Consider the following 25,716-nt stretch of genomic DNA (forward strand, 5'->3'; position numbering starts at 1 on the left):
GTAGTCCGTATCCATATCTACAACTTTGCCCAAGACACCAAATCGATCAAAAAATTCCTTCAATAGATACAGATTTTTGAATTTTCATATGAGCAATTCTCTACCAAAACCGGAAATGGATTTTATTTGTATTTTTTGATTTGGCTCAAACTTTGTGGGGGCCTTCCCTATGACCAAAGAAGCCATTTTGCATCATTAGTTTGTTCATATAAATTTCCATACAAATTTGGCAGCTGTTCATACAAAAATGGTACGTATATATTCGAAAATCTGTAACTTTTGAAGGAATTTTTTGATCAATTTGGTGTCTTCGGCAAAGTTGTAGGTATTGTTAAGGACTATTTAGAAAAAAATAGGTACACGGAAAAAAAAATTTCCCGATTTTTTTATTAACTTTTTTTTCACAAAAACTAAAATTCCCAAAATACGTATTTTTTGATTTTCGAGATTTTTTGATATGTTTTAGGGGACAAAAATCCGCAACTTTTGAGCTATAGAAACATGGTCAAAAATCTGCCGCCGAGTTATGATTTTTGAAAAACTGGTGATTTTGGAAAAAATCGAAATTTCATACATAAAATTTTTGACCTCATTTTTATGCAAAATTGAATTTGCAATCGAAAATTACTTTACAGATTTTTCGATAAAGGGCCCCGTTTTCAAGATATAGCCACCGAAAGTTTGATTTCAGCGAAATATTTGCAGTTTTTCGATTTTTAAAAATAGTGACCATGAGTGACCATCTATAAAAATATTTTTTTTGAAAAGTTCAGAAAATTTGCTATAAAATTGTCTAAGATACATTGAAGATTGGACCTCTGGTTGCTGAGATACAGCGGCTTAAAGAAAAAGAAACACGAAAATTTAAGTTTTCTAAGTCTCACCCAAACAGCCCACCATTTTCTAATGACGATATCTCAGCAACTAATGGTCCGATTTTCAGTGTTAATATATGAAACATTCGTGAATTTTCCGATCTTTTCGAAAAAAATATTTTGAAAAAAATTAAATCAATACTAGCATTTTTAATGGGCATAATATTCAATGTTTGGCCCTTTTAAAATGTTAGTCTTGATTTATTTTTTTTCAAAATATTTTTATCGAAAAGATCGGAAAATTTGACGAATTTTTCATGTATTAACATTGAAAATCGGACCATTAATTGCTGAGATATCGTCATTAGAAAATGGTGGGCTGTTTGGGTGAGACTTAGAAAACTTCAATTTTCGTGTTTCTTTTTCTTTAAGCCGCTGTATCTCAACAACCAGATGTCCAATCTTCAATGTCTCTTAGACAATTTTATAGCAAATTTTCTGAACTTTTCAAAAAAAATATTTTTAGAAATGGTCACTCATGGTCACTATTTTTAAAAATCGAAAAACTACAAATATTTCGCTGAAATCAAACTTTCGGTGGCTATATCTTGAAAACGGGGCCCTTTATCGAAAAATCTGTAAAGTAATTTTCGATTGCAAATTCAATTTTGCATAATAAAATGAGGTCAAAAAAATTTTATGTATGAAATTTCGATTTTTTCCAAAAATCACCAGTTTTTCAAAAAATCATAACTCGGCGGCAGATTTTTTGACCATGTTTCTCTATAGCTCAAAGGTTGCGGATTTTTGTCCCCTAAAACATATCAAAAAATCTCGAAAATCAAAAAATACGTATTTTGGGAATTTGAGTCTTTGTAAAAAAAAATATAATAAAAAAATCGGGAAATTTTTTTTTCCGTGTACCTATTTTTTTCTAAATAGTCCTTAACAATACCTACAACTTTGCCGAAGACACTAAATTGATCAAAAAATTCCTTCAAAAGTTACAGATTTTCGAATATTTACGTACCATTTTTGTATGAACAGCTGCCAAATTTGTATGGAAATTTATATGAACAAACTAATGATGCAAAATGGCTTCTTTGGTCATAGGGAAGGCCTCCACAAAGTTTGAGCCAAATAAAAAAATACAAAAAATAAAAATGGTCGAAATCGGCCGGTTTTGTAGAGAGTTGCTCATATATCATTTTTGTATGGACAGCTGTCAAATTTGTATGGAAAATTAAATGGACAAACTAATGATGCAAAATGGCTTCTTTGGGCATACCGGAAGCACCAAAAAGTTTCAGTCGTATTAAAAAATACAAAAAAAATCGAATGACCGAAATCTGAGAGAACTGCTCTGCTGTGGAAAATAATTTGTAAGAAAACAATCAGTAAAAAAAAAGGTTCCGGATAACATAATACAATTTTGTAATCCTAGTGCCAAAAAACACAACAAGGCAAAAATATTCTAAAACAAAAGAAAAATATTTTCAGAATAATAAAGATTTATTCAATGGCATTTACTTCTAAAAACTCTATTTTCCTAGTAGTGCTGCTTAATGTTGGAGTAGCTCTCGCCATGGGGATGATGGGCATGACCCACTCGCTGGACATGGGGCTGGAATCCGGTCTTGTGGTCCGAGCTGTAGTCCACAACACGGTGGGTTCCATCAGCCTCATCCAGGGTGTACTGTCCCTTAACGTGGTCTCCATCCCGGCTCTCCCACTGGCTCTTGTGGTCGTGGGTGTGCGAGTCCTTGACACCGTACTCGTACTTGTAGCTCGGATGGCTGTTGAAGTCCTCGTAGGCCAGGACGGCGATGGCCAGACAGGCAACTAGGGCGATGACCTGTTGAATTTGATTTGCTGGTTAGAGTTCAAACATATTTTGAGTTTTGAATTACTTACCTTGAACATTTTGGATCACTTGTTCTGGGATTGGTTTGTTCTGTAAGAAAGATGTGCGTTGACTGATGTTGGTTGAAAATGGTTCTCAGTTTTTTATACCGTTAGCTTTCCGATTTTCCAACTCTGAATTTGCTTTCCACTCTGTTCGTGTCTCGGATATGTACATGAGCATGGCAGCGAAATTGGTAGTTGGGCCAACAACAATTAATTAACTAATTGTCGCTAATAAACCAATCGTATGACAAGGTGACACCTTCATAGTTTACGGAATGCATTTTGGTTCTTAATAAGAGTGCATATGGGTTGTTAGAATATAAGAAACGATACAATGCATTTTGCATGCATGTAGCTCCAAGAACAATATTATGTGAAACCAAGAAACGATCAGTTTAAAACTGAATGAAAGCTTGGTAAGTCATCAGTCTTCAAGTATCACTTCAACCAATCAATTTCAATTTTCAATTCGGTTTTATTGGTGAATAATCAAGATACAATCGGTTCTTTTGCAGTTCATTACAGAGTTTTGGAGTTCCTTTCAGCTGTGTGTTGCATCATAATCCATTTTGGAACAATTATTTCTATAACTATGGCACTAACAAGAGCAAGAAAAATTAAAAAAAAAAACTTGCTAAAATTGCAAAGGAAAAGGGAAAGAAAGAGAAAAAGCTTACAACTAAATCACAGTATTTTATCCTTTGTAGATGTGCTTGATCATCAGCTCCCCAAGGGCTAGAAATTGTTCCGCCTTGTTACGGCAGGTCCGAAACCTCGACATCATCTCCCCCGCGAGAGCAAAGAACTCTGGCAGGGTGAAGAGATCTTCCCCGGTGACTTCTTGCTGGGCCGCATTGCCGCTACCGGCAGCAACCACGCTGGCAAACGATCGCCCCCAGCCAGGGGGGGGAATGCTGAGTTGTCCGCGGGAACCGTACGCTGCCCAGCAGCCGGCACGGTTGCGCTCGTACTTCGCTGAGGAGGGTGGGACGCTGCTGCTTTCTTCTTCCTCTTTTCCTGCTCCTCGAGGTAATTTTTCGTGCACTGCATCCACGGTAGTTGCTGGTATGGTTACCTCCACAGTTGGCGCACTTGATGCGCGCCTTCGTTTGCTCTGCCTTGTCCCCCAGGTCCGCCTTGCACGGCAGTGCACACGCCTCAGAGAGGTGTGTTTCACCGCACTTCACACAGCGGGGCGGGAGGTTGCAGTTCCGCGAGCCGTGGCCGAATTTCTGGCAACGGTGGCATTGTGCTGTGTCCGACGGGTTCTTTGAGTAGAACCGCCAGTTTACCCAAAACCCGTCCAACGCCTTAGTTCGCCGCAGATCTTGAATCTTGACGGTGCCGCGGTCGAAGTACAACAGGTACAGTGTGTGTGTACCTGTGACTGTTGTCTTCCGCGAGAGGACTTTTATGTCACGCGGCGTTATTCCAGCACCCGAGAGGTCCTTCTTGAGGTCGGAGATCGGGCGGTCTTGGTACCCCTGCAAGACGACCTTAACGGCTGTCTTCTGCACGGGGTCGAATGTGTAGAACTTGAAGTTTTTACTCTTCAATTTCTCCACAACCAGGTCGAAGTTCTTGTTGTCAAATGTGTAGACTTGCACTGACGACTTACCGATTTTCAGACAATATCCGAGGCCTTCCAGCAACTCGTCAATATCGTCCACCAACGTGTCCAAAACAAAAATTGGAGGTGGTCTACGTTCCTTTGGAGAATTGTTCGTTTTTGGCGTCGGCACTTTTTTCCGTGCACGACGATCGTCGTCGTCGTCGTCGGTAGTGCTGCTACCGTCGGTGTTGTTGTTGTTGTTTTCTTCGTCGTCGCTCAGCATCTGGAACTCGTTCCTGATGGGGATGTTGGCGGATGTTGATGTGCCACTGGTTGTGGCACCGGAGGTACCGGAACGGGTTCGCACTGGTGATCTCGGAACATATCCGGGATGTAGCAACTTTTTGTCGATGCCTTCTGCGCTCACGCTCCCCTGCGCGATGGCGGTCGACACGGCGTTGGTTTGTTTACCTTTTTGCACACGGCCGGTAGACGAACTTCGCGGGTTTTTCGAGGCCGCACTCGAACTGCCACGGCCACGGCCGGCCTTTGGCATGCTGCAGGAGCAAACTCGCGGATAATCACGGTAATTTACGGCGAAAAAAATCGAAAAAACGATGGAGCACTGAGCACTTGACTGCTGCTTGCTCTCGTGCTTACACGGAGGTGACTTCAACCAATCGTTTCCAATCCTTTCAACCTAAAGATCCAAAATGTTCAAGGTAAGTTAATCAAAATCAAAAATATGTGCGTGCTCTAACCTTCATAATGTTTTCAACAGATCATCGCCCTGGTTGCCTGTCTGGCCGTCGCCGTCCTGGCCTACGAGGACTTCAACAGCCATCCGAGCTACAAGTACGAGTACGGAGTTAAGGACTCGCACACCCACGACCACAAGAGCCAGTGGGAGTCTCGGGATGGAGACCACGTTAAGGGACAGTACACAGTGAATGAGGCCGATGGAACCCACCGTGTTGTGGACTACAGCTCGGACCACAAGACCGGATTCCAGCCCCTTGTCCAGCGAGTGGGTCATGCCCATCATCCCCATGGCGAGAGCTACTCCAACATTAAGCAGCACTATTAGGAAGATAGAGTTTGAAGACGCAAATGCCATTGAATAAAACAATTGTTGAAACCTATCTATGCGAATCAAATGACGAAGACATTTTTCTCCTTTTTCGAACTCTTAGTCCTTCTCTCCATCTAAGCCTTAATCTGGGTACAACCTAGGTTAAAAGAACGGATAATAAATCATTGAAAAATTTTACGTGGTAGTAGTCATCAACATATGTTTACTTCCTAGAAAAAGATACCAAAGATTTTTTTTTCAAAATTAATTATAAAAGGTTAAATGCTTCTTGTACATTTGATGATGTCAGAGATGATGTTTAAAAAAAAGGCAAAAACTCACCAAAATTGATAAAAATAAAAATAGTTATAGACGGCTCATGATGGATTAATGTTGAACAAAAATGAAAAAAATCGTATTTATTTTTTTTAACAGCTCTTGGTTGAAATACAGTGGACTCTCTCTGAGTCGATATTGCAGGAGGTATCCAATTATAGAACGATAAATCAAAGCATGCTATTTAAAGGGACTGCAAATTTTTAGGTGGCAGTGCGTGGCCGAATGGTTACGCTGTCCGCTTTGTAAGCGGATGATTCTGGGTTCGATTCCCATCTGCTCCAACCTTCCATCGGATGAGGAAGTAAAATGTCGGTCCCGGCCTTGGTTGTTAGGCCGTTAAGTCATTCCAGGTGTAGGAGTCGTCTCCATGCCATAAGTACAAACAACACACCAAACCAAGCCTACTCCGGTGGAATCGCTGGCGGCGGTTGGACTCGCAATCCAATGGTCGTCAGTTCAAACACTGAGGTGGAAGGTTCCTTGGAGTAGAAAGAGGTTTGGGTGCTCTCCCCATTCAAGCCTTCGGACTCCTAGGTTCGAGCAGAAACTTGCAATAGAGACCACAAAAGACCCATATTGATATCGAGAAGATCGACAGCCAGAGATATTTCATAAAACTATTTTTTTTTTCTTATCAAACCCGATCATTTTTTAAGGAACTGCCAAATCAAAAAACTAACAGAAATATTTAAAAATGTGAACGTAAAAAGAACTACTCGGCTATTTCATTGTTTACATTGTTCTGAGGATTTCGTGAAAAAGTTTGTATTTACCAAGTTTTTTTTAGCAACATTTTGTAGGCATTGTTTTTTTCGGAAAGTTCGCATGCTTCCAAATTATGTCTTTCGATCATTTTCATTTGGCTAAATAATTTTAGGCTAAATGTACAATCGTCACAAATTTCAGCGAAATAACTTTGCTGACCTTTTCTGACAAAATGATCTCAAAAAGTGGAAAATACATATAAATAGCAGTGCAAAAGTACTTTGCTTATCCACAGGTAATACCCCTGAATAATTAATTAATCATTTCGAAGAATTATAAAAAAGCCTGAAATTGTAAATTAATGATCTAGAATCTAGAAAGGTTTTAATGATACAAATCTGATATAATGCCAAGCAAACAAAAGTATTTGATTTGTTTTCAATTAACATCTAACTTGAAATTTAAAACAAACAAAAACTTAACAACTCTGCTGTGGAAGCTATTTTGCAAGAAAGCAATCGGTAATGGAAAAGGTTCCGGAAAACATAATCTAATTTTAAATTATTCAGACAACGATAATGTTCAGAATAAACAAGATTTATTCGATGGCATTAGCGTCTTTGAACTATATCTTCCTAATAGTGCTGCTTGATGTTAGAGTAGCTCTCGCCATGGGGATGATGGGCATGACCCACTCGCTGGACATGGGGCTGGAATCCGGTCTTGTGGTCCGAGCTGTAGTCCACAACGCGGTGGGTTCCATCGGCCTCATCCACGGTGTACTGTCCCTTAACGTGGTCTCCCTCACGGGACTCCCACTGGCTCTTGTGGTCATGGGTGTGCGAGTCCTTAACGCCGTACTCGTACTTGTAGCTCGGATGGCTGTTGAAGTCCTCGTAGGCCAGGACGGCGACGGCCAGGCCGGCAATGAGGGCGATGGCCTATCAAATTTGATGTGAAGATTAGAGTTTGTACAATTTAAGACATTTAACTAACTTACCTTGAACATTTTGGATCGTTAGATTGATTGAAACGATTGGTTGAATCGATACTTGAGAACTGATACTTGTCATATAAACCATCTAGTTTTTTATACTGTTTATTTCTCGACTTCACCATACATGTTCTGTGAAGCTCCATGTGTGCAAAATGCATTGCATGGTTTCTAATTGCTAAACTACCGATATGCACTTTTTTGGAGAACCAAAATACATGCAGTAAATTGTGAAGGTGTCACCTTGTCATACGATTAGTTTATTAGCGGCAATGAGTCAATTAATTTTCAATAGAGTTGTTGGACCAACAACCAATTCCACTGCCATGCACAACCATGAGAGCATGCACAGGTCTAAGACACAAACAAAATGAAAGCAAACAAAGAGTCGGAAAATCGGAAAGCTAACGGTATAAAAAAACTGAGAACTAATTTCAACCAACATCAGTCAACTCGCATCATTCTTACAGGACAAACCATCCCAAAACAAGTGATCCAAAATGTTCAAGGTAAGTTACTCAAAACCAAAAATATGTGTGACCTCTAACCTTCATATCAAATTCAACAGGTCATCGCCCTGGTTGCCTGTCTGGCCGTCGCTGTCCTGGCCTACGAGGACTTCAACAGCCATCCGAGCTACAAGTACGAGTACGGAGTTAAGGACTCGCACACCCACGACCACAAGAGCCAGTGGGAGTCCCGGGAGGGAGACCACGTCAAGGGACAGTACACCATTGATGAGGCCGATGGAACCCACCGTGTTGTGGACTACAGCTCGGACCACAAGACCGGATTCCAGCCCCATGTCCAGCGAGTGGGTCATGCCCATCATCCCCATGGCGAGAGCTACTCCAACATCAAGCAGCACTACTAGGAAGATATAGTTTGAACACGCAAATGCCATTGAATAAAACTTGTTTATATTGAAAATGTATTGCTTTCAATTTTCGAATTGTTTTGTTTTTTTTAATACACCTTTTTCTAGCAAAATATTTTTCACAGCACAGTTTAAATTGAAACAAATTGAATTCATTTGTTTTACATTGATAGAGTCATTTCAATTTTTAATTAGAAGTGGAATTCAAGTGATAAAAAACATGTTTTCATTTGAAACCTTCCAATTCACAACTATTCTAGGTTATATTTTTATTTTAGAAATAATTTATTATTTTTTAAAGGGCATTGCTGTTTGCTAGCAAAAGGCCTTTGCACCCCTAAACTTGAGAACTCTCTACGTTATTTGGAACAGGCTTGTCAGACAGATTTACTATTTGAGAAAATCGATTTTTAAAGTTTGATGATACATATTTTCAAAACTATGAATGATAGAAACAAACTTTTTTAAAGCAATCGGTTCGTATACTATCGCTTAATAAACGCTCCAAGCTTCAACTAATTTGGTTAAACCATTTTAAAGATACAATAAATTATGTAAACAAAAATCTGAAAAGCACGTGTCACAAGTGTGTTTCGAAAGTTAAAATGTATTACGTGTCACAAGTGTGCACAGAATTCCCATACAAACTAAAATAGGCTTAAGTCAATAGTTTAACCGACTTAATCAGTATATTTTCAAAAACAAAAGGTTGCATTGCTTTTAGAAAGTATGTGTGTACATAAATTTGTGAAAAACAAGAAAATTTTTCCACATTTTCCAACAACATGTATGACTTGCCCCCGCCCGTGTGGATCAATCGGACCGCGCACTGGACTCACAATCCAGAGGTTGCTGGTTCGAATCCCGCAGCGGGCGCTCTAAAATTCTTTGTGTAAATATGGGTATCCGGCGCCGTCGCTCCGTGCCGTACTCAAACACTTAGGAGCCCAGGGCGGCGAAGTCCTTGTAGATTAAAAAGAAGACACTAGTGGTTGGTACTAGCAATGGTGGCCGACAGCTATAAAGTCAACTTCGTATGACTTGTCACAAGTGTGCACGATCATTTTGATGATAAATTGGTCTATGTCACAAGTGTGTTTTGCGAATTCTGGGATACGGAAGCGAGTTCCCAAAATCAGGTTAAAGCATCTTGTAGTGTTGGTTAAGTATAGCAAAACGTCATCATTAACTCATTTTCGACCAAAATGGTCTATGTGACAAGATAGCACACAGCAGACGATTGACAAATATTTATTTAGCCTTTATGCACTTGTTAACCAAACAAGCTAGCGACTTCATTCTTTCGTCAAAACTGTCAAAAATAATAGAGAAAATCGAGTATCGAGTATCGACATGGCCAAAAGACATACAATTTTATATTGATTAAATATTCATTTGACACCATAGTCTTAAATGCTTCCCAAAAGCAGAAATATTTTTTCCTATTTAATTCACTTCTCAGACCTGAAGACGAATTTGTATTCATGCGAACTTTAGTAAAAATCTACAAAAAGTTTGATCTTTCCTCAAGAAATCATGGTATATTAATTTAGTTTCCATTCTTTAAACCAAAATTGTACCCCGAGGGTGGTTTAAATGGAGAGATGGACGAAGAATTAAAAAAAAAACAAAAAACAATTTACATCGTCGATTGATTCGCATAAATAGGGTTCAACTAAAGTTTTATTCAATGGCATTTTTATGTGGAATCAGTATCCTTTTAGTAGTGCTGCTTGATATTGGAGTAGCTCTCGCCATGGGGATGATGGGCATGACCCACTCGCTGGACATGGGGCTGGAATCCGGTCTTGTGGTCCGAGCTGTAGTCCACAACACGGTGGGTTCCATCGGCCTCATCAATGGTGTACTGTCCCTTAACGTGGTCTCCCTCACGGGACTCCCACTGGCTCTTGTGGTCATGGGTGTGCGAGTCCTTAACTCCGTACTCGTACTTGTAGCTCGGATGGCTGTTGAAGTCCTCGTAGGCCAGGACGGCGACGGCCAAACAGGCAACCAGGGCGATGACCTGTTGAAAACGTTATGAAGGTTAGAGCACGCACATATTTTTGATTTTGATTAACTTACCTTGAACATTTTGGATTTTTAGATTGGTTGAAATGGTTGGATGAAGTGATACTAGAAGACTGATGACTTACCAAGCTTTCATCCAGTTTTTATACTGTTTATTTCTTGATTTCACTTAATTTCGTTATATGGAGTTGCATGCATGCAAAATGAATTGCATCGTTTCTAATAGCTTAACAACCCACATGCACTTTTTGGAGAAACTAAATGCAAGCCGTAAAGGTGTCACCTTGTCATACGATTAGTTTATTAGCGGCAATAAGTTAATTAATTTTCAATTTAGTTGTTGGACCAACTACCAATCCACTGCCATGCACCTGAGAGCATGCACAAGTCTAAGACACGAACAGAGTGGAAAGCAAACTCAGAGTCGGAAAATCGGAAAGCTAACGGTATAAAAATCTGAGAACCGTTTTCAAGCATCATTAGTCAACTCACATCATTCTTACAGAACAAACCAAATCCCAAAACAAGTGAAACAAAATGTTCAAGGTAAGTTATTCAAAACCAGAAATATGTGTGACCACTAACCTTCATAACGTTTTCAACAGGTCATCGCCCTGGTTGCCTGTCTGGCCGTCGCCGTCCTGGCCTACGAGGACTTCAACAGCCATCCGAGCTACAAGTACGAGTACGGAGTTAAGGACTCGCACACCCATGACCACAAGAGCCAGTGGGAGTCCCGTGAGGGAGACCACGTTAAGGGACAGTACACCGTGGATGAGGCCGATGGAACCCATCGCGTTGTGGACTACAGCTCGGACCACAAGACCGGATTCCAGCCCCATGTCCAGCGAGTGGGTCATGCCCATCATCCTCATGGCGAGAGCTACTCCAACATTAAGCAGCACTATTAAGGAGACAACTTTGGAAAAGATGGAATAAATTTGCCGGCCATTTAAATTTTATCACTCCCAAAAGTAATATATAAAGAAACTCCAAAAAACCAAAAAACCTCAAAGTTAGCATAGTCAACCGATTATGTCACAAGCCGTTCCCACGCCCGCCACGCCAAGACGACAATGGTCCGCGTGGTCCAGATGACATGTACTTTCGACGCCCCGACGACCAGTCCATGTTCCATGTCACACTCGATCTCAGTCAACCCCGCGGCACGGCCAACCCAATCTGGCTGTGTGGTGAGTGATGTGATAACAGGCACTGTCTGTCGGAGAGGTCATGGGGTGAAAATGGGTTCCACGTAGCACACAAAATTGGTACTCTCTTCGATGCAATTAGCGAACATACGTCGAGCTTGTCGCACCGAGCGACGATCCTATAATTAAGTTAAGTTGGAACGCTTTTTTTGGGGCAATTTTTGGATCTCCGAGGAATATTACGAAATTTCCTGTTCCCAAAAGGTACCTCATTTTCTGTAATTAATGGCACTTGCGCTTTTGTGTCATGAGGTGGAATGCCTCGCAGAATTTTATTTCCTCCTTTTTGTGGAGCGAAGCTCCAAGTTGTCTCGAAAGATTGGAGGAGCGAAGTGGACGAATTGATTTAAACATTATGGCATTAACGAAATTGGTGTGGTCGAACCGCATAATTAAGTGGGCAGGGCCACAGTGTCAAATTATTGCTGACGAGAATTAAGCGGGTAATTTCAGGTAATGACTTTTGAGTAGGGGGTTTTAACGGTTCAAATTATTTTTTGTTTTTATTTTAAGTGAGACTGTTGAACTTTTTTTTAAACTATCAAAGAAAAACTCATTGTTTTTTTGCTGGGCTCCCTAGGCGACAACAGTTGTCCCATTGAACAAGTTAAATAGTTTGATTTTATGTTAAAAAAATAAGGAAAATTCTCATAAATTTCTCCTCCATTTTGTGAACCTTTTTAGATAAAATAAATAAATAAAATAAAACTCATTGTATAACCGGGATCAAAGTATGAGAAACCCATACTTTGATCGCGATTATATGAAACAATTATTGTAAAAAAGATTATAAAAATCTATCTTATCGTATCTATATATCGTAACACGTTCAAATGTGATTAAAAAGAGTAAATTATGTCAAAATTTTCTTTAAATATTTATTGAAATTTTATTAGAATTGGAGGAATAATTTTAGAAAAATCCTTAAGCAACTTTTTATCATCAAGATTGCACATAATTTAAATAATAAATTACACACTTTTACAAAGTTTGTGTCAACCCTTCTAAAATATATTTAAAAAATAAATTTAAAAAAAAAAACATCCAAATACAACTTTAAAACTTTCATTATATTTGTGAAATCACGATTGTTGAGGCTCGAAAGTTGTAATGAAAAGCAGATGAATAATATTTTTGTTGATTTTTTTTTTTGATTTTCTGATAAATTATAAATTAATAAATTTTTACCAATTGATGGGAGGCATTTTTGTACAAAACTGTTTATTTTTTTTTTCTGATATTTGTTTTTTTTTTTAGTTTTATAGATTGAAATAAAAAAAAAACATTTTTTTTCTCACATGGCCCGCAAGCTCATCATCATCATATTTGGTCCGCCATTCAAAAACTTCGAGCACCCCTGACCTAAGTGGTCATTACATGGGACAGGGTTGCTAGATCTTCAAATTAAGAAACATTTAAAAAGGATTTTCGATTACCTAACAAACGATGTTTCGAATGATGGATTCGGACATAGTTGACATACATTTAAGAGGCAGTATTTGTAGATTCTGCTCGGTTTGTTCTAAAGGTCGTATCGATGAGCTCCGATTTGGATGAAACTTTCAGGGTTTGTTTGTCTAAACATGAAATGAACTCATGCCAAATATGAGCCCTCTACGACAAAGGGAAGTGGGGTAAAACGGGCATTGAAGTTTGAGGTCCAAAAACATGAAAAATCTTAAAATTGCTCGCATTTCCGTAAAACTTCATCAATTCCAACTCTCTTAGATGCATTCCAATGGTCTTTTAAGCCCTTCAAAAGGTGCTATAGACATCCAGGATTGGTTTGACTTTTTCTCATAGCTTTTGCAAATTACTGTTAAAAATTGATTTTTTTAAAACCTTAATAACTTTTTGCAACAGCCTCCAACACCCATACTCCCATGGGTCAAAAGTTAGGGAATTTCATGGACTATAAGCCTACGGTATTAACTTTTTGGCCAATCGCAGTTTTTCTCAAAGTTTTACGGTTTTTCTATAGCAAACATTTTACAACGTTAGTTTTTGCCCTGTAGGCCTCCATAGCGGCACTTTTTGGTCTCAATTTTGACATATTCGGAATCCTCAGGAAATTCTACATAAGATTAAGATGTTGGATTTATGAATTTGATTAAGAAAAAAATTAAATAAAACATTTATGAAAAAAAAGTTAGATTTTTCATACCCTGTGTTCAATACGTTAAATGCTGCATCAAGTAGGCGAATACCTGTTTTACCCATAATCTGACAAAATGCTAAATAATATTTTTTGCAATTCCGTCGTGAAACTACTTACTTTTCCTGTCATTCTTGAGCGACGAAATAGCCTACTTTTCTGTACCAAAAATAACAGAATCGAATAGCAACACTTTTCAAAATAAATGCTGAAAAGTAACACTTTTCAGCACTGAAATGGGTGCTGAAAAGTTGAACTTTTTTTTCGGTGAACCTCGTTGGATGAATGTACGACTCGTGCTGAAAAAATCCTCTTTTTGCAACTTGTTGCATAAACTACTATTAATTAATTCTAAATGGCATATTTTCCAATCAAATTCAAAATTCCAACACCTCAATCTAATGTGAAATTTTCTGAGGATTCCGAATATGTCAAAATTGAGACCAAAAAGTGCCGCTTTGGAGGCCTACAGGGCAAAAACTAACGTTGTAAAAAGTTTGTTATAGAAAAATCGTAAAACTATGAGAAAAACTGCGATTGGCCAAAAAGTTAATCCCGTAGGCTTATAGACTATAGACTATAGAAATTCACTAACTTTTGACCTATAGGAGTATGAGTGTTTGAGGCTGTTGCAAAAAGTTATAAAGTTTTTAAAAAAAATCAATTTTTAACAGTAATTTGCACAAGCTATGAGAAAAAGTCAAACCAATCCTGGATGTCTATAGCACATTTTGAAGGGCTTCAAAAGACCATTAGAATGCATCTAAGAGAGTTGGAATTGATGAAGTTTTACGGAAATGCGAGCAATTTTAAGATTTTTCATGTGTTTTGGACCTCAAACTTCAATTCCCGTTTTACCCCACTTCCCTTTGTCGTAGAGGGCTAATATTTGGCATGAGTTCATCTCATGTATAGATAAACAAACCCTGAAAGTTTCATCCAAATCGGAGCGACCTGTTTCACATCGGTGAAAAACTCGCTCTTAAGTGAAATCCAGTTTCAATAAAATATATAAATATCACTTTAATTGTCATAACTTGAGACAGGGTTGCCAGATCTTCAATGTTTGGGACTCGTTGGAAAGATCTTTCAATTACCTAATCAACGATGGGATGCTGGATCCGGACATCGTTTACATACATTTGAGTGAGATCTGGCTTCTAGAACGTACATAAATATCACTTAACCCTTTCAGACCTGATGGGTCATATAAAAATCAAAAATCAAAATTTTCTAAAGTAGCCTATAATTTTCGTATTTTCCCATCATTAACTAAAAAATTTTTTTTTTTTTGAAAATTCAGGCCTAAAATTGTTAAATGGTCATAACTTGAGACAGGGTTGCCAGATCTTACAAATTTTGTACTCTTTGGAAAGGTTTTTCGATAACCTAACCAACAATGGGTTGGAAGATGGGACCAGACAAAGTTTACATGCATGTAAGTGAGATCCGAATATATGTTCACACACATTTTTATAAATAACTTTTGAACTACTTATCGAAACTTATCGAAACAAAATTTAAAATTTAATCTAAATGCAAAATGAATTTTTTCATGAAACTGACTGTACAACTTTTTTGATAAATTGCATCGTTTTCAAGTAAAATGCATTTTAGTTTGAAATGTTCTAAAAGTTATAAGGATTTTTTCAATTATAAAACACTTCATGAAGGAAAAGTAGCTTTAAGAAGAAAAACTTTCGAAAGGCCAAGTAAGTTTTCATTCTGGACATAGTTAACTTTTCAAAAAAGATTTTGCAACACGTGTTGTAAAAATAGAATGTTTTCAAGCTTATAAAAGCTTATTAACATTCCAACGCCCAAGGCTCCAAAAAAGTTGGAACGGTAACTTCAACTCGCTGGTTCTCGGGCATAACTCAACCAATCAAGATGATTCTTCTTTCCAGTGATTTGTTAGGATGTCTAGATGATTCTAGAACTTTGCAGAACTTAATTTGATCAAATCTGTATTTTTTGCGATCAAAAACATCGTTCCAACTTTTTTTTTCGCGTGTAAAAAAAAAATCGCCAAAAATTCCGCGGAGGCAGTCGTTTTAAAAAAGGTGGAACGATGTTTTAGATCGCAAAAATTACAGATTTGATCAAATTAAGTTCTGCAAAGTTCTAGAATCATCTAAACATTCTTACAAATCACTGGAAACAAGAATCGCCTCGATTGGTTGAGTTATGCCCGAGAACCAGCGAGTTGAAGTTACCGTTCCAACTTTTTTGGGAGGCTTGGGCGTCCGTGTAAGTTGGACATGCGTTGGGCGTTCCAGTGTTAAGCCAGATTTAATAAGTAACCGATAAAGTATGCCTAACAGTTCAAATGATATGCAAAAACTCAATTTCCAGCCAAAATATAACTTATTGAGTGGTTCCAAAAACGGCACCTGCTTATTCATGCGTTGGCCACTTTCGGATGTGTGACTGCAAAAACGCAAAACGACGCCGGCAAGGTCGTGCCGCACGCTAATGAACTCCAAGCAGGTGGAAACGAGCGCGCGCGCGCTTTTGGATCACTTCTAATGGACGCAGAATTTCCCAATTGGGTGGGTGCACGAAAAACTGCGCCAGGGGCGTGGAAAAGATCAATCACCAAGGAGAATCATCCGAAAGTGGAAATTGTGCTTGGGTATAAAAGTTCTGAGTTCCGTTGGAACTGGCATCAGTCTTCTAGCAGCTTTTCTAAAACTAACCAACAAATCTACACACAAGATCCAAGATGTTCAAGGTAGGATACCAATAATTTAAAAGAGGAAACATGTTTCAAACCACGATTTCTCAAATTAACAGATCACCGCCCTGATTGTGTGCCTGGTCGTTGCTGCCCTGGCCTACGAGGATAGCCATCCGAGCTACAAGTACGAGTATGGAGTTAAGGACGGACACACCCACGACCACAAGAGCGCCTGGGAACACCGTGATGGTGACCACGTCACTGGACAGTACACCATTGATGAGGCCGATGGAACCCACCGCGTTGTGGACTACAGCTCGGACCACAAGACCGGATTCCAGCCCCATGTCCAGCGAGTTGGTCATGCCCATCATCCCCATGGCGAGAGCTACTCCAACATTAAGCAGCACTATTAAACGGATATTGGCTGATTGAACAAGCAAACCAACACGACTGAAAATAAATGTGCCTAAAAAATTTTAATGTTTGGCTTTTTCTCATTGGTATGATTTTATTTACAAAAAACTTGAGCATCGTTCTTATACAAATATTTCGGTGCTTAACATTTTTTCAGATATATTACCATGTTTTCATAAATGTCACATGTGCATAAATAGCAAGCTGAGAGAAACGGATGAAGTTTTCTAGACAGTACACTAAATCCCCCATGTGCGCTCTTTTTGGGGGCCCGCACACCGGGGGAGAGCGCAATTCGGGGGAGCGTTATTTCGGAGTTTGAGCGCAAACGGGGGGAGCGTTATTTCGGGGTTTGAGCGCAAACGGGGGGAGCGTTATCTCGGGTTTTTTGCGTAAAATGGGGTTTTCTTTTTTAATGTACTTTATTTACATATAAATGAAATATTTATATAAGGGGTCATCTACAAAACACGGGTAAGACCATCCACAAATCTGGGTATCCAAGAACTCCCGGAAGTCATGCCCTAGATATCTACTTGATCATCGAGGGTCTATATGGTTGAACTAATCATCGGTATAGCTTCTGGTAGCTTCAGTGAACCACGATGGATACCCTTCGCCATGTTGGATTATTATGGGTCCTCCAGGAACTCTCGGAAGTTATGACCTGATGATCTACCTGATCAACGTGGGTCTATATGGGTGAATTAACCATCGGTATAGCTTCAGGTAGCTTCAGTAAACCACGATGGATACTCTGGGTTACGTTGGATTGTTGGACCCATATAGACCAACCTTCGTTGATCAGGTAGATCATCAGGTCATAACTCTTCGAGTTCCTGGAGGACCCATAACAATCCAACGTATCCCAGAATATCCATGTTGGTTCACTGAAGCTACCTGAAGCTATACCGATGGTTAATATACCAATATAGACCCCCGTTGATCAGGTAGATCATCAGGACATAACTCCCTGGAGTTCCTGGAGGACCTATAACAATCCAACGTACCCCAGAGTATCCATGGTGGTTTACTGAAGCTACCTGAAGCTATACCGATGGTTAATACACCCATATAGACCCTCGTTGATCAGGTAGATCATCAGGTCATAACTCCATGGAGTTCCTGGAGGACCCATAACAATCCAACGAACCCCAGAGTATCCATCGTGGTTTACTGAAGCTACCTAAAGCTATACCGATGGTTAATACACCCATATAGACCCTCGTTGATCAGGTAGATCATCAGGTCATAACTCTATGGAGTTCCTGGAGGACCCATAACAATCCAACGTACCCCAGAGTATCCATCGTGGTTCACTGAAGCTACTTGAAGCTATACCGATGGTTAATATACCAATATAGACCCCCGTTGATCAGGTAGATCATCAGGACATAACTCCATGGAGTTCCTGGAGGACCCATAACAATCCAACGTACTCCAGAGTATCCATGGTGGTTCACTGAAGCTACTTGAAGCTATACCGATGGTTAATATACCAATATAGACCCCCGTTGGTCAGGTAGATCATCAGGTCATAACTCCATGGAGTTCCTGGCGGACCCATAACAATCTAACGTACCCCAGAGTATCCATGGTGGTTCACTGAAGCTACCTGAAGCTATACCGATGGTTAATAGACCCATATATACCCTCGATGATCAGGTAGATATCTATGGCATGACTTCCGGGAGTTCTTGGATACCCTGATTTGTGGATGGCCCCTTATCCGTGTTTTGTGGATGACCCCTTATACAAATGTTTCATTTATATGTAAATAAAGTACATTTAAAAAGAAAACCCCATTTTACGCCAAAACCCCGAAATAACGCTCCCCCGATTTGCGCCAATTAGAGCGTTATTCAGGGGGAGCGTTATTTCGGGGTTTGAGCGCAATTCGGGGGGCGCAAAACGGGAGAGGCGCAATCGGGGGGAGCGTATTTAGGGGATTTAGTGTACAGTTTTTTTTTTTCTGAAGCTCTATATTAGAGTGTAACAAAAATGACTTTTTGGCGGGCATTCAGGGGTTTGTTCCGGTGCGCATACTGAGCCCAAATCCCAAATATGAGCTTGATTGGACGTAACAGGAGCTGGCGCTCCGCCCTTCAATTTTAAATGGGATTTAACCCGTAAAAAAAGATTTTTTCAAAAATGTCAATTTTTGAGGCATTTTGGCCACTGAAGCGTTTACCAAAAACATCACTGGCGTGTAGGCCAGATCCTTGCGCATCTTTTGGTATATATAACATTGAAGTTTGGAGCACCCTGGAGCTCGGTACAGACCTTCAAAGTTTGGCATTTTTTCGAAAAATCGGTCCCAGCAAAATCAAATGGCGTCTCGGGCGTCGCGAGACGCGACGCATATCTTTTTTGCCGGGGCCGGTTTTCGAAAAATGCCAAACTTTGTCTGCTTCAGGGTGCTCCAAACTTCAATGTTATATATACCAAGATGCGCAAGGATCTGGCCTACACGCCAGTGATGTTTTTGGTAAACGCTTCAGTGGCAAAATGCCTCAAAAATTGACATTTTTGAAAAATCTTTTTACGGGTTAAATCCCATTTAAATTGAAGGGCGAGCCACTCAAGCTCGTTCTCAGTATGAACAAACCCTGAATGCCCGCCAAAAGTCATTTTTGTTACATCCTACTCTATATGCTTTAAAACTAGACTGCACCACTAAATTAAATGTGACGAAAATGCTTATGAGACCCTTTCGCCAACATGAGCAGCATTAAACTGGGTTTTGTTTTTGTATTTTTTTAAGTTGATGTTAGTCAGGAAGATTAAGTTAAATTGATTATAAAATAAATTTCCAAATCTGAAAAATCACATTGGCTCAATCTAACTTCTCATGCCTATGAAATTTGTGCTGCCAAAACTTTTTTATTAGGTATTAGGTAACAATGATGCAAAATGACTAATTTAGAAAAAAATAAACATGTTATTTTTGAGATTCTGGAAAGAAACATAGAATTGAAAAAAAAAACAAATTGTGCCGGTATTTGCCAAGTTTTACAATAGCTGTATCGATTCCGTTTATTGCAACGTATTAAATTGATCTACTGATCCACTTAATAAAATTTATATTAATTTTTTTTCAGTCGGCAAGAAGAAAGTTTGAACATACCTATAAAGAGCTTTACGATTCATCAAAACAACCTTCTTTGCAAATAGCGTGACAACACGCTACTCTAAAGCTTAAACAGGTTCAAATAACAACAAGCATGTCGTGTTTTGAGTGCAGCATAAAAGTTCTGTAATTAATTGAATTAAACACCAGTTAGCGAACACCACTCAAACCGTTTAGCCGAAAAGATCACAGAAGATCCAAGAAGTTAAAGGCAGGTCACCTGTGTATTTGGAGCCAGTTAACTGTTTGCGTAACGTGCTCAATCTTTCAGGCGAAAAAAATATTTATTTCATCATCATCAAAAATTCCAATTTCCGACGAATTTCTCAAAAATAAAATTGGGATAAGTTGGGCTTTTAGAGAAAAGAAGTTTGGAGTTTCAAGAATCTAGCCTTATATTTGAAAGGGTCGTAAGAAAACTTGTACGGAAAGTTGGGAAACTTTTCATCGTCGAAAATAACACGTACTTTTTGCAATTCCGTCGTGAAACTACATTGTTTTCCTGTCATTCTTGAGCGACGAAATAGCCTACTTTTCAGTACCAAAAATAACAGAATCGAATAGCAGCACTTTTCGAAATGGATGCTGAAAAGTTAAACTATTCAACACTAGTATCAAAAAGTAACATTTTTTAATATTTTTTAGTTTTGATCGGTGAATTTACTTCACACATGTGTGTTTGACATGGAATTCCATACATTTTTTTGGAATTGCAAAAAATGTTGTACGCAACTCGTTGCAAAACTTGATTTTTTCAGCACTCGTCTTGTTTATCCATTTATTTAAATGTACGACTTGTGCTGAAAAAATCCTCTTATCAGCATTTATTGGAGCACTTGTATTGCAAATAATACTTTTTGATACTGTTTTGGAGATAGACACTTAGCTTGATGACACATATCATTCAAGCGGGAAAACAATCGTTTCACTGGAAAAATCCAATTCGAAGGGTGTTTTTGGGAATTGCAAAAAAAGTGTATGAAACTTGTTACAAAACTTGATTTTTTCAGCACTCGTCGATTTTATCCAACTCAATAAACCTGATTGGAAATAAGTACCACAATTGCTGAAAAAAATCAATCAACAACTTGTTGCATAAACTACTATTTTGGATTCTGTAATGACTGAGTTCAAATTTTTTAGAGCAATCAGGAATATTTATTCTTTACGCGCAAATAAACCCAACTGCATCACCGGAGTTCAATGGCCATTCTTAGTAGTGTTGCTTGATGTTGGAGTAGCTCTCGCCATGGGGATGATGGGCATGACCCACTCGCTGGACATGGGGCTGGAATCCGGTCTTGTGGTCCGAGCTGTAGTCCACAACACGGTGGGTTCCATCGGCCTCATCCACGGTGTACTGTCCCTTAACGTGGTCTCCCTCACGGGACTCCCACTGGCTCTTGTGGTCGTGGGTGTGCGAGTCCTTGACTCCGTACTCGTACTTGTAGCTCGGATGGCTATCCTCGTAGGCCAGGGCAGCAACGGCCAGGCACACAATCAGGGCGGTGATCTGTTAATTTGAGAAATCGTGGTTTGAAACATGCTTCCCCTTTTAAATTTTTAGTATCCTACCTTGAACATCTTGGTTCTGCTGTAATAGTTTCTAGAACTGAATAGTTGAAAAGCTGTGACTGAACTGATGTCTGGTCCAACCTACCTCAAGAAATTTATACCTCACCGTTGGGTTTGGTCAAATTTCTCCAAATTTTCGCATGTCTGAATTCTTGCCTGGCCAACCAACAGTTTTTCATTTTTGCCAATTTTCTCATTAGCCACTTTGAACGAGTGCAGTTGCCACTGACCTTGGCCACCACTTAGAAGTTGAACCGAAAGGTGGCGCTTTTCTGGTGGGTGTAGCTCAACGCTACCCGGCTTATTACGAACCGGCAAAAGGAGAATTGGACGAAATTTGCACGGTTAGCTTCCACCAGCAGAGGCAGTGAAACCAACTGTTCTGTGCGAAAGGAAAAGATACATATTTTGTGGTGTGCGAAATTTAACGTATTGCATAACTTGTAGAAAAATTGATTTGAATTGCTCTGCAAAGAACTGCACATGCCATTTTTAAAAGTATCAAGCTGTTGAGTATATATTCAAGTGGTAGTCAAGAGAGAAAATATCAGTTTTCAGTTAGAACTCAAGCAGATCAGTTCCCAAATCTAACAGCAGATCCAAAATGTTCAAGGTAATCAAAACTGAGGTTACTAAAATTTTAAAGATCTCTAACCTTTATGCCGTTTTCAACAGATCATCGCCCTGGTTGCCTGTCTGGCCGTCGCCGTCCTGGCCTACGAGGACTACAACAGCCATCCGAGCTACAAGTACGAGTACGGAGTTAAGGACTCGCACACCCACGACCACAAGAGTCAGTGGGAGTCCCGGGATGGAGACCACGTTAAGGGACAGTACACCCTGGATGAGGCCGATGGAACCCACCGCGTTGTGGACTACAGTTCGGACCATAAGACCGGATTCCAGCCCCATGTCCAGCGAGTGGGTCATGCCCATCATCCCCATGGCGAGAGCTACTCCAACATTAAGCAGCACTACTAAAAGAATAACGATAAAACAACCAGATGCCATTGAATAAAAATAACTATTGCTAGCAAATTACGTTTTTATTTTTACTACCCATCATGATCATTACTTTTAGATATTACTGTAAAGTCAGCTCAAGATAACGTTTAAAACATTAAAGTGTCACAGAGTACACAGATCGAGATGGACGAGGGAATTATATTAATTTGTAAAAATAAGTTAATTCGTCAAAACATAAAACAAAAACAGTCAACTACGGGAATCGAACCAGAGACCTTTGACAAACCAACCCAATGACTTAACTGTCTCGGCCAACACAGCTTGGTGACAAAGTAGTGGTCAGAAGTCGATGTATGACACTTGTTGGAGATTTATTGTTTCAATTAACGAATGATCACATTTGTTTTGATGATGTGAGTTGGTAGCATTATTCTTTACATTTTGGCACTGAGCCCCCGATTAATTTTGAGGAAACCAGGGCCTCGCCTCGAAACGTCATACGTTCGGAGGGCGCAGCTCTGTGCAAGGGCGTTTTTGTCACATTCTCCTGCTCTTCAAGCGGAACGTTGCCCCGGCCGATGGAAGCAGCACCGAATAGGGGCGTTCTTGACCCGGCCCGTTCACTGTTTGTCACAATCTCCAGCTTCCGTAGCGGCAACTTGCCCAGAACATGCTCCAACTCCTCCAGCGAAACCATTCCTTGTCCGGTGGACGCAGCACTGCACAGGCTCGTTCCCTTTTAGGAACATTCTCCAGATCTGTCGCGTCCAGCAGGTACCTTTTGCTGCAAACCAGCGCTACAAAGATTTATTTTCAATGTACTCATAATATACTCAACAATCAACCAAAAGAACATACCTGCCAGTAGCAGACTTGCCATCCGCGCAGCCGACATAACCCGCTGCTGCGGTCGCAATCACCGGCAGTATCTTGTGATTCTGCGAAGTTTCCACATAAATACAACGAATTTTACATTTAGCAGCAGCAACTAAAACTCTTATTACTTTTGAATCAAGAAAAAAATCGTGTTTACACTTCGCATTGTTTATAAACAAACGCCGCCATATTGCCAATGTTGTTCGGTAGCTTTTTTTCAGGCCATCGCCGGGGCCCTGGAGGAAACGATTCAATCGATTCTGAAGCATTCATCAAAAATGTTTTGGAAAATGATCCAAATTGACGAATCAAATTTTTGAAAGAAATAATTTCGAAATAAAAGGCCCATTGATGATTCAACAAAAAATAAATCAAAAATGTCATACCTCGTGATTCACAACATCCGAATTTTGACAGAGAGAAAATATCGTTCTCGAAAATTCAAATGATACACAAATTTCATACTAATTAAATATTTAACAGGTAAGCAAAAAATCTCAACGATTACAATAGAATAAAAAGAGATGGTAGATTTGAAGATAAATATGGTACTTTTATTTTGTTGAAAAAATATCGTCTTTTTAGTAGTGTTGCTTAATGTTGGAGTAGCTCTCGCCATGGGGATGATGAGCATGACCCACTCGCTGGACATGGGGCTGGAATCCGGTCTTGTGGTCCGAGCTGTAGTCCACAACACGGTGGGTTCCATCGGCCTCATCCAGGGTGTACTGTCCCTTAACGTGGTCTCCCTCACGGGACTCCCACTGGCTCTTGTGGTCGTGGGTGTGCGAGTCCTTAACTCCGTACTCGTACTTGTAGCTCGGATGGCTACACCGGATGGGAACCCAAATACATAAATTATGATCAAATATTGATAGTGCATCTTGATTCTTCGAAAAACCCCTATCATTAAACGATAGAATTAGCCTTATTCAATCTTTTGATGTATTGCCTCCCATCAATATTTCGAAATTTGTGTAAAAAAAAAACTTTTTTTTTTCAGCAGATCGAAGAGAGGATGCGAGAAAGAATTTTATTATTATTTCTTCATTTATTGAGATTAGTCACAAAAACAGGAGAAAATGATATAAAATAAGAATAGGTTTGTATTTTACAAAAGTTTTATTCAATGGCTCGTCTTCTTTTGACCAGTAGCTTCTCAATAGTGTTGCTTAATGTTGGAGTAGCTCTCGCCATGGGGATGATGAGCATGACCCACTCGCTGGACATGGGGCTGGAATCCGGTCTTGTGGTCCGAGCTGTAGTCCACAACACGGTGGGTTCCATCGGCCTCATCCACGGTGTACTGTCCCTTAACGTGGTCTCCATCCCGGGACTCCCACTGACTCTTGTGGTCGTGGGTGTGCGAGTCCTTAACTCCGTACTCGTATTTGTAGCTCGGATGGCTGTTGAAGTCCTCGTAGGCCAGGACGGCGATGGCCAGACAGGCAACAAGGGCGATGACCTGTTGAAAACGTTATGAAGTTTAGAGTTCGCACATATTTTTGGTTTTGAATAACTTACCTTGAACATTTTGGATCACTTGTTTTGGGATGGTTTGTTCTGTAAGAATGATGTGAGTTGACTGATGTCGATTGAAAACGGTTCTCAGTTTTTTATACCGTTAGCTCTCCGATTTTCCGACTCTGAGTTTGCTTTCCACTCTGTCCGTGTCTTGGACCAGTGCATGGCAGTGAAATTGGTGTTGGGCCAGCGACTCTATTGAAAATTAATTAACTTATTGCTGCAAATAAACCAATCGTATGACAAGGTGACACCTTCACAGTTTACCGTATGAATTTTGTTTCTCCAAAAAGTGCATATGGGTAGTTAAGCAATTGGAAACCATGCAATGCATTCTGAACATGGGAAAGTAAACAGTATAAAAACTGAATGAATGCTTTGAAAGTTATCAGTTTTCAAGTATCGCTCAGTCCAACCATTTCAACCAATCTAAAGATCCAAAATGTTCAAGGTTTGTTATTCAAAACTCGAAATATAGACGTACTCTAACCTTCATATCAAATTCAACAGATCATCGCCCTGGTTGCCTGTCTGGCCGTCGCCGTCCTGGCCTACGAGGACTACAACAGCCATCCGAGCTACAAATACGAGTACGGAGTTAAGGACTCGCACACCCACGACCACAAGAGCCAGTGGGAGTCCCGTGAGGGAGACCACGTTAAGGGACAGTACACCCTGGATGAGGCCGATGGAACCCACCGTGTTGTAGACTACAGCTCGGACCACAAGACCGGATTCCAGCCCCATGTCCAGCGAGTGGGTCATGCCCATCATCCCCATGGCGAGAGCTACTCCAACATCAAGCAGCACTACTAGACAGATACCTTTGTGAAAATAAAATTAGTTTGAATAAATCTTCTGTAAATTGTACTTTCGTTTACTAAATGGT

The 25,716-nt window shown here is 39.8% G+C and overlaps 8 protein-coding genes across 10 annotated transcripts in view; 4 read left to right on the top strand and 4 right to left on the bottom strand.

Moving 5' to 3' along the window:
- Nucleotides 1-25,716, bottom strand: part of LOC6034650 (cytadherence high molecular weight protein 3) — a 118,329-nt gene that overhangs the window by 2,533 nt on the left and 90,080 nt on the right. The gene's annotated exons all lie outside the window — the stretch shown is intronic.
- On the bottom strand, nucleotides 2,365-2,738 carry LOC119769356 (cuticle protein 19-like). Its single transcript, XM_038261402.1, has 2 exons — nucleotides 2,730-2,738; nucleotides 2,365-2,670 (listed from the first exon to the last, which is right to left on the bottom strand). Exons 1-2 carry the CDS (start codon nucleotides 2,736-2,738, stop codon nucleotides 2,365-2,367), a joined length of 315 nt encoding a protein of 104 aa, XP_038117330.1.
- LOC119769360 (cuticle protein 19-like) lies at nucleotides 4,986-5,362 on the top strand. The gene is made up of 2 exons (XM_038261406.1): nucleotides 4,986-4,997; nucleotides 5,057-5,362. Exons 1-2 carry the CDS (start codon nucleotides 4,989-4,991, stop codon nucleotides 5,360-5,362), a joined length of 315 nt encoding a protein of 104 aa, XP_038117334.1. The 5' UTR covers nucleotides 4,986-4,988.
- On the top strand, nucleotides 7,852-22,442 carry LOC6034640 (cuticle protein 19). Of its 3 annotated transcripts, none has more exons than XM_038261397.1 (2): nucleotides 7,852-7,894; nucleotides 7,954-8,259. In XM_038261397.1, the coding sequence occupies exons 1-2, from the start codon at nucleotides 7,886-7,888 to the stop codon at nucleotides 8,257-8,259; spliced, it is 315 nt and encodes a 104-aa protein (XP_038117325.1). In that variant the 5' UTR covers nucleotides 7,852-7,885. The 3 variants fall into 3 exon arrangements, with proteins under 3 accessions (XP_038117325.1, XP_038117327.1, XP_038117326.1); XM_038261399.1 differs by lacking the exon at nucleotides 7,954-8,259 and adding an exon at nucleotides 22,137-22,442 and having other exon boundaries at nucleotides 7,857-7,894; XM_038261398.1 differs by lacking the exons at nucleotides 7,852-7,894; nucleotides 7,954-8,259 and adding exons at nucleotides 22,032-22,074; nucleotides 22,137-22,442.
- LOC119769361 (cuticle protein 19-like) lies at nucleotides 9,983-10,359 on the bottom strand. Its single transcript, XM_038261407.1, has 2 exons — nucleotides 10,348-10,359; nucleotides 9,983-10,288 (listed from the first exon to the last, which is right to left on the bottom strand). The coding sequence occupies exons 1-2, from the start codon at nucleotides 10,354-10,356 to the stop codon at nucleotides 9,983-9,985; spliced, it is 315 nt and encodes a 104-aa protein (XP_038117335.1). The 5' UTR covers nucleotides 10,357-10,359.
- On the top strand, nucleotides 10,822-11,204 carry LOC119769358 (cuticle protein 19-like). The gene is made up of 2 exons (XM_038261404.1): nucleotides 10,822-10,839; nucleotides 10,899-11,204. Exons 1-2 carry the CDS (start codon nucleotides 10,831-10,833, stop codon nucleotides 11,202-11,204), a joined length of 315 nt encoding a protein of 104 aa, XP_038117332.1. The 5' UTR covers nucleotides 10,822-10,830.
- Nucleotides 16,385-16,755, top strand: LOC6034643 (cuticle protein 19). The gene is made up of 2 exons (XM_001844881.2): nucleotides 16,385-16,393; nucleotides 16,456-16,755. Exons 1-2 carry the CDS (start codon nucleotides 16,385-16,387, stop codon nucleotides 16,753-16,755), a joined length of 309 nt encoding a protein of 102 aa, XP_001844933.2.
- On the bottom strand, nucleotides 24,463-24,854 carry LOC119769359 (cuticle protein 19-like). Its single transcript, XM_038261405.1, has 2 exons — nucleotides 24,828-24,854; nucleotides 24,463-24,768 (listed from the first exon to the last, which is right to left on the bottom strand). Exons 1-2 carry the CDS (start codon nucleotides 24,834-24,836, stop codon nucleotides 24,463-24,465), a joined length of 315 nt encoding a protein of 104 aa, XP_038117333.1. The 5' UTR covers nucleotides 24,837-24,854.

The sequence above is a fragment of the Culex quinquefasciatus genome, chromosome 3 (genome assembly GCF_015732765.1).
Source record: "Culex quinquefasciatus strain JHB chromosome 3, VPISU_Cqui_1.0_pri_paternal, whole genome shotgun sequence".
In the NCBI taxonomy this organism is placed as follows: Eukaryota; Metazoa; Arthropoda; class Insecta; order Diptera; family Culicidae; genus Culex; species Culex quinquefasciatus.